The sequence below is a fragment of the Oncorhynchus tshawytscha genome, linkage group LG15 (assembly GCF_018296145.1).
Source record: "Oncorhynchus tshawytscha isolate Ot180627B linkage group LG15, Otsh_v2.0, whole genome shotgun sequence".
NCBI lineage: Eukaryota > Metazoa > Chordata > Actinopteri > Salmoniformes > Salmonidae > Oncorhynchus > Oncorhynchus tshawytscha.
Window position 1 is genome coordinate 15502506 of NC_056443.1, and position 13152 is coordinate 15515657.

A 13152-nucleotide genomic window follows, 5' to 3' on the forward strand; every position below is an offset into this window, starting at 1 on the left:
GAGGGAGGAAATGGTAAGGGAGAGGGAAAGAGAAGAGAGGGCCAGAGAGAGGGAGATGGCTCTTGAGGGGGAAAGGGAGGAAGAGAGACAAAGAGAGGAAAGGGCTAGGCTGAGAGAGCTGGAGATGGAGAGAGAAAGGGGGATAGAGAGGGAACAAGATAGTGAGATGGAGAAAGAGAGACAAAGTGAGAGAGAGAGGAAAAGAGAGAGGGAGAGAAAGTCACTCAGTTCAGCTCAGGATCTTTTTATCAGTCAATCCCAACCCCATGCCTACCCCCAGACCCACTCCCATCCCCAAACCCAGATGGAGGCCCCTCGTTCAGCCTTCCACCCGGTCAACACCGCTCTCCTCCAGGATAACCAGGCTCTTCACCAGGGGTATCCACCACAGAGCTACACACCAACAGAGGCAAGTATAGGTTACTGTTACACAATACCTAGACACACTCACACACACAAACGCACAGGTTGATTTCAGATTAAGGCCTTTGGTTCAACGCCAAGGTTTTATACCGTATCTGGAGATGTTGAACAGTGTTTAATGGGTCCAGATCTGAATGAGGATGTACTATCTTGAAGCTTGCTTGGCTTCAAGGGAGGAGGATGGTTGGCCAATACAAGTGGATATAAAGACACACACACACTAGAGGGGTTTTATCAACCATTTCCAGTCATTGAGATGGGAACAGAATAGTGCATTTTATTATTCATCTCTTGTCACTCAGATGTCTGTCCTCCAAGTTGAGTTTTGAAAAAAGGTTTCTTATTTTACACATTCAAAGGGTTCCATTGTTCTAATAGTTCCTCCTCTTTGTTCCAGAAGCTTAAATTTCCCACATTATCATCACTTATATAACTTTTTAAAGTAGGTACTGAGCGTTGGTGTCAACGAGTATTCATTCTTTAAAGCGGATCCTTGGGCGAGCAAGCGACATTCCTGCTTCTCTCCCTGTCCTCCTGTGAATAACTTGGCCGATGTGTTCCACAGGCGTATCCTGCTGCGTCTCGACCGTTACCGTGGGAACAGACACAGATCAACAGGAAGTTCAGCCTGACCGAGAGGTATGCCATTTCCTGTCCACCTCCTGTCTCAGTGTGTCCCCCAAATGGCAACCTATTCTCTGTGGGCTCTGGTCAAAAGTAGTGCACTATGTAAAATATAGGGTACCATTTTGGACGCACATGTGTCTCTACACTCCGCTTTTAGAGAAAGAAACTAAAAAAGAAATCGACAAAGAAATAAAGAATGGGTCCCAGTAGATTTCCTTTTTGGTCTGATTGCTCTCTGTCTCCCTCTCTCTCTCTCTCTGCCCTGTGGGTTCTGGTCAAAAGTAGTGCACTATGTAAAATATAGTGTACCATTTGGGATGCAGCATCTGTCTCTACATTCCGCTTTAAGAGAAATAAACAAAAATAGACAATGAAATAAATAATGGGTCCCAGTAGACTTCCTCTTTGGCCTGATTGCTCTCTTTCTTGCCTTCTCTCTCCATCTCTCAGGGACTACCCCCGGTACAGACGTGAATCATCCACCGGGCCACCAAATTGTACTATAACAGTAACACCTGACTACCACCACCACCAGCAATTCTCCCAAAGTGGGGGTTGTTGGAATGGCTTGCTGTCTGCCTGTAGTGTGGATGAGGAGGACCATCACCAGACGTCTATGGTGGTTAACCCCACATCATATTCATCTTCATCACTACTACGAAGCAGGGCCATGTCTGAGAACGATCTACACTTTGGCTCCACCCACCGCCGTACTTCACCCTCGGTTGCTATGGCGACACCACTGTCTGAGCTGGAGGAGGGAGGCGGGATCGAAGGGGGAAGAGTGGGAGGAATTAGGGGAGCGGCTAACAAAAATAAGACTCTACCCCCTCCGAGGCCACCTCCCCCCAAATGGGAGCAGTTCCACCGCAGGAGAGCCTCCCACCACACCCTCTTGTCCTCTCCTCTCTTCTCCACCTCTGTTTCTTCATCCATCCATCCATTGGTAAACCCCACCCCCCCTCCTCTCCCTCTCATACCACCAGAGGGTCCCACCTCTCACCCTTCATCTCACCCCTGTCACCCTGAAAAGAGTGAAATGAAGCGTCAGCGCTCCTACAGCCTCCCGCCCCAGAAGGAGGAGCTAGAGGGGTGCCAGCGCTGCATCAGAAGCCAAGTCCAGGAATGGCGCTTTTCTCAGTCTCCGCCTAGTCCAGGGTTCACACACACGGCCTTCCGGCCGGTGGCCCCGCCCCAAAGGGATAAAGACACTCCCCCGCGCTACAACGACACACTGCCGCCATCAGAAAGCTGTGTCAGGTGAGATGGAGACTTAGCGGCTCCGACACACAAATGTGTCAGCACTTATACTACTCACTACTCTACAGAGTGTATGTGTATGTATGTATGTGGGTTTCTGCATGGGAAACACTACGTAGTCAGAGCCATTTATATATCTTATTATATTATTATTATTAATAAAGCGGAGCCGGTTCAGAAGGGAAACCCGAGTCTGGTGGCGTCAGCTGATTGCATCAGCGGACATTGCACCAATTTGATTCACACTACTTTACACACGGTCTATTTAAGTGGACCAGTTCTACACATGCTTCCTCAATGCTGGATGTCATGTGCTGGTGTCTCTTGCTGCCGTTGGTTCTTGTAACTAGCTGTTAGTCGCTATGCTTGCTGTTTCTGATATCCCACCACCACCACCACCAGCATCCACCTGTCTGGGTTCTGTGTTTCTTCCATCAGAGGATTTGACATTGCATATTGTGCTCACTGCCTATAGATATATTATCATCTTCGCTACCCTGAAGGAGCAGAACCAAGACTATGCCTTATCTTGTCTTGGTGTTTCCTTTCTGAATGATTATTATAGTTATATCACCTCTTCTTAGCATGACGTAACACACACCTGTTTCACTGTATATTATATGTCCCTCTGCAGGTTGTACAACATGGTTGACCAAGATTGTCCTGCTGTATTGAAGCCTATATCTCATAGACAGCAGAGGGCCAGGGCTGAGTGGGAGAGAACTCCATCTCCCAGAGTGCATAGCTTCTCAGGTCAACTCACCATAGAGAATGGCGTTATCTCACCAGAGTCCTACTTCGCTATGAGCTATGAACAACAACAACAGTTACAGCAGAATAGAAGATTGCGGAATCACCCCCACAACAACAACGACAGTAAGTAACGCCATACAATTCTGTAAAGCACTTTGTGACAACTGCTGTAAAAATTGGTTTTGTAAAATATGATTCAGTGATTGATTCCCATTCCAGAGCCGGAATTGGAGCATGAATTATTGGAACTGGAACCGGAATCCGATTTCGGCCCGAGCCCCGCCCAGAGCTTGGAACAGGAAGTGGACATCCCCATGGAAACGGACATCGACGACTCCCAGGAGGAGGGGCTTCCAGAGGATGAAGAGCCAATCAGGACAGAGCTACAAGGTTTCGCCCTGCCGGTCACGGTGTGTAACATGCCTCACTGTGCTGCTAGGGTGTAGGCTGAAGTTGCCCATAAGGTCAGGATATGGGGAGGGAAAATTAATGCTAGATCTAGGGGAACCTTCACCCCACAGCTTGATGCTAACGTATATAACTATACTAGACTCAAACTAGTGAACCTCTGCTTTGCAAACAAACGTGACCACCCGCTTGACAACTTACTGGCCTGTTGCATCACCAGAAAGCTAGCAATTCGAGTTGAGACATTTCATGGCATTTAAGCTGTGGAGTGAGCTTACCGTTACAATCTTACCTCCGTTGCAGGTGCTGGAGACGGACATCGACACGCTCCCTGATCAGGAGGCCTTGCCAGCGGGTAGGATGACAGTGGAGAATGGGTCTCTGGATGGAGAAATGGGGGACCAGGGGATGAGGACCAGAGAGGAACTCATGGAGGAGCTGTTTCCCCAGAGCATTGAGGGCGAGGCAGGCACAGAGAGCTGGAGAGGGGCCTACCGTAGCCCCAACCTGGAGCACAATACAGATAGTCTGGATAGGTGAGTGCATGTGTGGGTTATGTTTATTTCATGTTTATATGGTATACACATATCATAAAATTCACAATGAACTGCATTTACGTAGCGCATTTACCCCCCCCCGCCTTCTCTCCTCTCCTCCTCCTTTATCCAGGCGTTCTGGTGCCAGCTCCAGTTGTTCGTCCTACTACTCTACCTCAGCAGCCAAAGCTCAGCTCCTCACTCAGATGAAAGACTACTGCTCAGACACTAGAGACACTGATGATGATGATGAGGACCTGTCTTACAAGGTACACACACACAACACACGTGCACACTCTTTTATCATAAATCCTAGGTTGTATACTGATCACACACACACAAGATTGGAGATGACTGTAACTGACTTTGCTCTCTGTAACACTCTCTACCTACCCTTCCTTTACTCCCTCTCTCCCTTCCCCCCCTGTCTCCCCCTCCCCCTGTCTCCCCCCTTTACAGAGACAGTTGATGGAGAGTCTACGTAAGAAGCTAGGAATTCTGAGAGAGGCACAGAGAGGTCTACAGGAGGATATACGGGCTAACGCACAGCTGGGAGAGGAGGTGTGTATAGTACACACACACATATATAGTGCATTCGGAAGGTAATCAGACCCCTTGACCTTTTCCACATTTTGTTACATTACAGCCTTGTTCTAATTTGAATTAAATTGTTTTTTTGGCTCATCACGATACACATTACCCCATAATGACAAAGCAAAAACTATTTTTTTGTATATATATTTTTGCTAATTTATTCAAAATAAAATACTAAAATATCACATTTACTTAAGTATTCAGACCCTTTACTCAATACCTTGTTGAAGCACATTTGGCAGCGATTACAGTCTCGACTCTTGGGGATGACGCTACAAGCTTGGCACACCTATATTTGTGGAGTTTCTCCCATTCTTCTCTGCAGATCCTCTCAGGCTCTGTCAGGTTGGATGGGGTGCATCCCTGCACAGCTATTTTCAGGTTTCTCCAGAGATGTTCGAAGGGGTTCAAGTCCGGGCTCTGGCTGGCCCACTCAATACATTCAGAGACTTGTCCGGAAGCCTCTCCTACCTCTCCTGTCTCTCCTCTCCTCCCCCAGTCCCTGACCCCTAAAGATCCCAACAGCATGATGCTGCCACCATAATACTTCACCGTAGGGTTGGTTTCAGGTTTCTTCCAAACATGACACTTGGCATTCAGGCCAAGGAGTTCAGTCTTTGTTTCATCAGACCAGAGAATCTTGTTTCTTGTTTCTCATGGTCTGAGAGTTCTTTAGGTAACCTTTAGGTAACTACAAGTGGGCTGTGATGTGCCTTTTACTGAGGAGTGGCTTCTGTCTGGACACTACCATAGTGCTGCAGAGATGGTTGTCCTTCCGGAAGGTTCTCCCATCGCACCAGAGGAACTCTGGAGCTCTGTCAGAGTGACAATCGGGTTCCTGGTCACCTCCCAGACCAAGGCCATAAGATCTAACTCTCCTCCTCCTCTCCCCTCTAGGTTGAAAGCCTGGTGCTAGCGTTCTGTAAGCCCAATGAGGTGGATAAGTTCAGGATGTTTATCGGGGATATGGATAAGGTGGTCAGTCTGCTTCTGTCTCTCTCCGGACGACTACTTAGGGTTGAGAGCTCACTGGACAACCTGGAGGCCGAGACTGGACACTATGAGAGGGTGAGGAAAGAAAGAAATAATAAGAAAAAGTACAACCTTAAAACAAACTCTGTTCTCGCTCTCACCCCTCCCTCCCTCCACAGCTCCCCCTCCTGGAGAAGAAGCGTCAGCTCCTGGTGCAGCTGTCAGAGGCCCAGGACCTCAAAGAACATGTAGACCGACGGGAGCAGGTTGTGGGAAGGGTGCTAAGACGATGCCTCTCCCAAGAACAGGTACACACGCACACACACACTGTCTTCGCACTGCTCCAACCATTCCAACTTCCAACCTCTGTGTGTGGTGTGTTTGTCTTTCTGAAGGTTTGGGATAAAGCAGAAGTAAAATGCACCTTGGACCATGTGTACAATTGGGTCATCTTTATCTTCTTGATCCACAGCACCATGACTACAGTCATTACGTCAAGATGAAGGCAGCATTGCTGGTGGAACAGAGGCAGCTGGAGGACAAGATCAGGCTGGGAGAAGAGCAGCTAAGAGGGCTACGGGAGAGCCTAGGGATGGGATTAGGGATGTCCATGGGATATGGGCACTACTAAACACCAACCAAGAGACCTGAAAGCTGGGCAGATGGATGGGGTATCGACACTATTGAGAGAAAGTGATCAAGGACAGTTAGAGCAGTTAAGAACCTTAAGGGAGAGTCTGTGTTGGGGATGTCCATGTTGATGGGGTATGGACACTATTGAGAGAACTAACACTTAACTTAAAGGTGAATTTTGCTTTTTTTTTATATAAACAACTCTCTATTCCAGACACTTTTTTTGCGATTTCACTTGTTTTTGAGAAACTTACCCCAACCAGTGATTCACTTCCTCATTGTTGTTGTGCAGTACGGCGGCTCTGAAAAAAAACGGGGGCTCTGAACAAACATGAACAAATGTTCCAAAAACACCCAAATACGTCCTTTTAGAAATGAAAACACACTGAGTTTAGTGATGCAGGTCTTTAGATGTTGTACATGTGAAATTGTGTCATTTCGAACTTTATCCACAACGTTATATTCCATTTTGTGTGGAAATAAATGTCTGGTTGGGGAAAGTTTCTCAAAATCAAGTGAAATTGCAATAAAAGTGTATTGACTCTTCTATGACATGCCATTTACATCAAAATAACATTTTAATGTAAAAAAGCACATTTCTCCTTTAAGGAAACTTTAGAGACGAGTTGATGGTGTTAGGGATGGGCTGGGGGATGTATGTGGAATTAATTCATTATTGAGTGAAAACCACCCTACCCAGGGAGACCCTAGAGTGGGGCAGATGGGCTTAGGAATGGGGTTAGGGATGGGGAGAGCCATGGAATGTCTATGGGGTATGGGCACTATGGGGAGACAGGCAACCTACACAAGGAGACCCTAGAGTGGTGTACATTAGCATGGGGGGTGGGGTATGGACACTATTGAGAGAGAACCAACCCAACCTAAGGAGAGCCTGGAGAGCTATGGTAGAGTTTAGGGTTAGGGGTAGAGCTGAGGGATGTCTATGAAGTATGGGAACTGTAGGGAGACAGCCAACCCACACATGGGTGCCCTAGAGGTGGGTAAATAGGGATGGGGTTAGAGTTGGGTGATGGGACATGGGCACTACTTCCTAAAACACAGTACTTTTCCTGACACCAACATCTACACTTGTGTTAAACAGAGGTGGCCATTAAAACCCCACAAGAGAATGCATTAAGGCTGCACTTGGCAGTATTTGTCCGTTAAGAAATACACACCTACTCGTTGGTGTTAGACACACTGGTACACCCAAGAGTAACAGCTATCGTTCACTTACCAACTGTAACATCACAATCGCATACTCCATGCACAACAAAACGAGGCCAAAGAATACACTGTTGTTTAGTGTGTGTGTTACTGAACAAGACTGGAGAAAGTATGTATTTATTATTTATATCTCTGTTGAGCAATACGGACAGGGAGGATTTGGGGTGCTAGACGAGAGCATTTTCATGAAACTGTTGGGGAGTGCATTGAATACATAGAAGTGGATAGAAGGTGCATGTGCCAAAAAGCTGCCCATGCTATCACATCAAACATTATTGCAAAAAAAAGCCCTCTATCCAATTCTATGATTGCATGTAATCTATTACAGTAATATGTCCAGAAATGGAGAGAGACAACCGCTTCTCTCCACTCTCATATAACACTATACTAGCCTGAGTGCCAGTCTGTTTGTGCTATCATGTGCTATCCTTAACGGTTATGTCTTGACATATTTGGTTTGACAATGACGGCGATGGAGTTTGCCAAGAACGCAAACAGATTTGGGGCCTGGAAAACCCTATACTCCATAACGGCATCACATCACTCCTTAACACTACACTACCACACCACACAGATTGTGTATATTGGTGTACGGTGAAGTTTCCCCTAGACACTGATCCTGGGTCCGTTTTGCATTTTCCCCACTAATGGTTAAGGTTAAAATAGGGGGAGGAGAAGCTGATCATAGGAAATTTCACCTTGTAGCCCTAAAATTACCACACCATGTCTTGTGTGTCTATGCATTCATCATTATTGTGTGTATTAAATGTTGTGTATAGAAGTGATATTCATGTGTTATAACTGGAATCCATCATTGTAGTGTAAATATGTCATGAGAAGCTATGTCATTTATATATATATACGTCATATGGCATATAATCGTCATATGGCAAAGTTCATCCTAATACAATACGTGCCATTAAAAAATACTTTGTTTTTATTACATTTTGGGGGAATTTTTTGGGGCACGTATTGTATTAGGATGAACTTTGCCATATGACGTATATATATATAATATGATGTGTATATATATAAATATTATTGGCTGTTTGTCCAAAAACATGCATGCAGACCATATCTTTTTATTTTATTTTTTATTTTCACCTAACCTTAACCCCTAATCCTAAAACAGCCTTTTTACAAATGAGGACTGGCAAAATATCCTCACTTGCTTGAATTCTAGTTGGTTTACTATTCTTGTGAGGACTTCTGGTACTCACAAGTATAGAAAAACGTGTGCACACACACTCACACAGATACACACAGTGCTTTCGGAATATATTCAGACCCCTTGACTTTTTCCACTTTTTGTTACGTTACAGCCTTATTCTAAAATTGATTAAATAAAAACAAATCCTCAGCAATCTACACACAATACCCCATAATGACATTTATCAAAATTAAAAACAGAAACATGTTATTTATGTAAGTATTCAGACCCTTTGCTATGAGACTCGAAGTTGAGCGCAGGTGCATCTTGTTTCCATTGATTATCCTTGAGATGTTTCTACAACTTGATTGGAGTCCACCTGTGGTAAATTCAATTGATTTGACATGATTTGGAAAGGCACACGCCTGTCTATAAGGTCCCATAGTTGACAGTGCATGTCAGAGCAAAAACCAAGCCATGAGGTCGAAGGAATGGTCCGTAGAGCTCCGAGACAGGATTGTGTAGAGGCACAGATCTGGGGAAGGGTACGAAAAAATGTCTGCAGCATTGAAGGTCCCCAAGAACACAGTGGCCTCCATCATTATTAAATGGAAGAAGTTTGAAACCAACAAGACTCTTCCTAGGGCCAAACTGAGGTTCTGGGGGATAAGGGCCTTGGTCAGGGGGGTGACCAAGATCCCATTGGTCACTCTGACAGACCTCTAGTTCCTCTGTGGAAAGGAACTCCATCCCTGCAGCACTCCACCAATCAGACAGAAGCTTTTCCTCAGTGAAAGACATATGACAGCCCACTTGGAGTTTACTGAAGGGCACCTAAAGACTCTCAGACCATGAGAAACAAGATTCTCTGGTCTGATGAAACCAAGATTGAACTCTTTGTGCTGAATGCCAAGTGTGATTTCTGGAGGAAACCTGGCGTCATCCCTGGTCATGCATCATGCTGTGGGGATGTTTTTCGGCAGGAGTGAATGGGAAACTAGTCAGGATCGAGGGAAATATGAACAACGCAAATTACAGAGAGATCCTTGATAAAAACCTGCTCCAGAGCACTCAGGACCTCAGACTGGGGGCGAAGGTTCACCTTCCAAAATGACAATGACCGTAAGCACACAGCCAAGACAACGGAGCAGTGGCTTCGGGACAGATCTCAGCCAAAGCCCGGACTTCTCTCTGGACAGATGTTCAATAGCTGTGCAGCGATGCTCCCCATCCTACCTGACAGAGCTTGAGAGGATTTTTTTAGAGAAGAATGGGAGGAACTCCCCAAATACAGGTGTGCCAAGCTTGTAGCATCATACCCAAGAAGACTCAAGGGTGTAATTGCTGCCGAAGTTGCTTCAACTATGTATTGATTAAAGGGTCTGAATACTTGTGTAAATGTGATATTTCATTTATTTAGTTATTTATTGCAAAAATGTCTAAAAAACAGTTTTTTGCTTTGTCATTTTGAGGTATTTTGGGTAGATTGAGGGGGAAAAAAACAATTGAATCCATTTTAGAATAAGGCTGCACTGTAACACTGTGGGAAAAGTCAAGGAGTCTGAATACTTTCGGAATGCACTGTATGTGTGTATGTATTCATTTTTTTTTACATTTTTGTTTACTGTATTCCCTACATAGTGCACTACTGGAAACGATGGGTTGGGACCAAATAAGGGGTCCCAAGCTTCCACACAAGTAATCTAAAATTCCACAAGTAAAAAAATATCCACTTAGTCATGCATTGATGTCAATGGGAAATTTAAGTGAAAATTATACTCTTAGGTGGAGGTTAGGATTCACTCCTAATGCTAGACTTATACTGCTGTGTATTTTCTGATATGTATTTTTTATTAGATTTATTGCAAAAATATTTTAGTAAAAAACAAGTGAGACGAGTACCATAATTAATAATACTATTTTAAACTACCGTGTGTTTATGAGTTTGGGATTTGTGTAGTGTCTGTGTGTGTTCATGGGTTGTAATTTATTTTATGTCCTGTTAGGTAAAGCTTTGTTTATGTTTCATTTAGCGTAACATTTCATTCACTTTGGAGAAACAGTTAGGTAAACAGAGCTGAAATGAAGAATAGCAGGAGAAAGAGGGAATGAGAATGTGTGAGTGTGTGTCTGTGCGTGTGTAATAGTTAGGTAAACAGAGCATACAGCAAATGGAGGGTAACATATGAGCTGCCAGGTGGACCATTTAGACAACAAACAAAAAAATGATCTTAAAGGATTTGAGCTGTAAGCTCTGGGTGAAGAGTATCACTGTTGTAAAAGTGAAGGATAGCAGGAGAGAAAGAAAGAGCCAGACAGTTTTGTGTGTGTGGGGGGCATGAACGAGGAGAATCACCATTAAGAGTAGCAGGGTGTGCATTCCAGAGGTCAACCCAATTCTGCTCTTCTTGGCTAAAGAGAGGGAGAGAGACAAATAAATAAAAAGAGGGATAAAAGAAAGCATCCCCCCTGGACAAGTTTGGCCCTTTATGGGAGGCAAGGTGGATAAATATTTATATTTTCTCAAATGTGGGCAGGCAATGGAGTGGAGCAAGAGAAAAGGAGGTAGAAGAGGAAAGAGATCAAATTAGATGAATGAAGGAGAAAGAAAAAGCTGATAATACATCCATGGACACAGACATGAACCAGGCCTCGTGCATGCTTGGACACACACACGGTCTCTCGCTACCTCCCTTTTTCTTCTACTCCTCTCCTATCTTAAGAAAGAAAGAAAATGAAAGAACAAGAAAGAAAGAAACACTAAACAGACCAAAGAAGACTCCTATGCAGGGACCACCAGACCATGGGAGAAGCTCAGTTGCATTTCCTTGACTCCTCGAGTCCTCTCTCCCGCCTCCTTCTCAAAACCCATTGAATGAGAAAGTCTTAATTCACCAATGGGTTTTGAGAAGTAGGCAAGGAGAGAGGATGTGCGGAGTCAAGAAAATGCAATTGAGATTCTCCTCATGACCATAGAAGAAGAAGCCTACCATTCCCACAAGGTGTCGCTATGTAGCTTCTCTTACATTAAGAATGTGAATCAACAGCTATATTGGTACTAGGGGTACATATAAGTACGGGTTTACAGTTTCCTTGTAGAAAAGTTTATGTTATCATATTCTCTGAGGTCATATTTAATACAGTCAAATAGATTATTAAATGCAAATAAATAAATAATAATAATAATACAGGCTAGATGTGCCATTGACAATAGCATAATCAAGTGTTATCTATAACAAGCATTTGCCAACAATTGTTTGCATGTTTATTGTAAACCAGATACCGTGAAGAACTAACCTAATGTACTGACAAGATCCCTTTAGTAGATCTGACTAGACTAGAGGATCACAGATAACCCAATCTGTTCCACTAACCCAATTCCTGCAGTTTAGCTCTGACATTGACTGTCTTTTCTGGCTGCTTGGAAACTGTCACAAAGACATCGTTGTCATGTTCATTAGGAACCAAATAGATGAGAACAGGCTGAAACAGGGAGGGATTTACCTTAACCCGTGGAATATCCCTTTGAGAATTTTGAAGTTATTAATTACACTTTGGATGGTGTATCAATAAACCCAGTCACTACAAAGATACAGGCATCCTTCCTAACTCCGTTGCCTGAGAGGAAGGAAACTGCTCAGGGATTTGACCATTTGGCCAACGGTGACTTTAAAACAGTTACAGAGTTTAATGGCTGTGATAGGAGAGAACTGAGGATGGATACTAACTTAATTGACAGAGTGAAAAGAAGGAAGCCTGTACAGAATAAAACAGTGGTAAAAAAAATAACTCAGTTGTCATACTTGAAAAAGTAAAGATACCTAATAGAAAATGACAAGTAAAAGTGAGTCACCCAGCAAAATACTACTTGAGTAAATGTTTTAAATGTACTTAAGTACAGTGGTGGAAAAACAAATCAATTGTCATACTTGAGCAAAAGTTTAAAAAGTAAATGTTATACTGTATATCAAATTCCTTGTATTAAGCAAACCAGATGACTTAATGTTCTTGTTTTTTAAATTTTATTTACGGACATTCAGGGGCACATACTCCAACACTCAGACATAATTTACAAATGCAATATTTGTGTTTTGTTATTCCGCCAGATCAGAGGCAGTAGGGATTTTGTTACGTTACAGCCTTATTTGAAAATGGATTAAATAAAAAAAATCCTCCGCAATCTACACACAATACCCCATAGTGTCAAAGCATAAACAGGTTTTTTGACATTTTTGCAAATGTAATAAAAAGAAAAACAGATACCTTATTTACATAATAATGCAAAATGTTTTTGTTTTCTTGCGCTACAGACGACTATATCGATCCACTAATACAGGACTAGCAAAGGCCCAGTGCACAACTTTTGTAAGAAAAATCAATAAATTAATACAGTGCCTTTGGAAATGATTAATTCCTTGAATTTTTCAACATTTTGTTACGTTACAGCCTTATTCTAAAATATATTAACAAAAAAAAATCCTCAGCAATCTACACACAATACCACATAATAACAAAGCAAAAACAGGTTTTTAGACATTTTTGCAAATGTAATAACATTAAAAACAGATA

The 13152-nt window shown here is 43.4% G+C and overlaps 1 protein-coding gene across 1 annotated transcript in view; it reads left to right on the forward strand.

The window, feature by feature from the left end:
* LOC112215068 (protein Shroom4) overlaps window positions 1-8220 on the forward strand; it is an 84259-nt gene extending 76039 nt beyond the window's left edge. Inside the window, exons 5-15 of the mRNA XM_042297797.1 lie at window positions 80-409; window positions 989-1062; window positions 1501-2310; window positions 2945-3186; window positions 3283-3473; window positions 3775-4007; window positions 4141-4276; window positions 4467-4568; window positions 5499-5669; window positions 5753-5881; window positions 6046-8220. Of these exons, the coding sequence (XP_042153731.1) occupies window positions 80-409; window positions 989-1062; window positions 1501-2310; window positions 2945-3186; window positions 3283-3473; window positions 3775-4007; window positions 4141-4276; window positions 4467-4568; window positions 5499-5669; window positions 5753-5881; window positions 6046-6204 (2577 nt within the window). The 3' untranslated portion in view covers window positions 6205-8220. The remainder of the gene's footprint in view (window positions 1-79; window positions 410-988; window positions 1063-1500; window positions 2311-2944; window positions 3187-3282; window positions 3474-3774; window positions 4008-4140; window positions 4277-4466; window positions 4569-5498; window positions 5670-5752; window positions 5882-6045) is intronic.
* Window positions 8221-13152: the final 4932 nt, after the last annotated feature.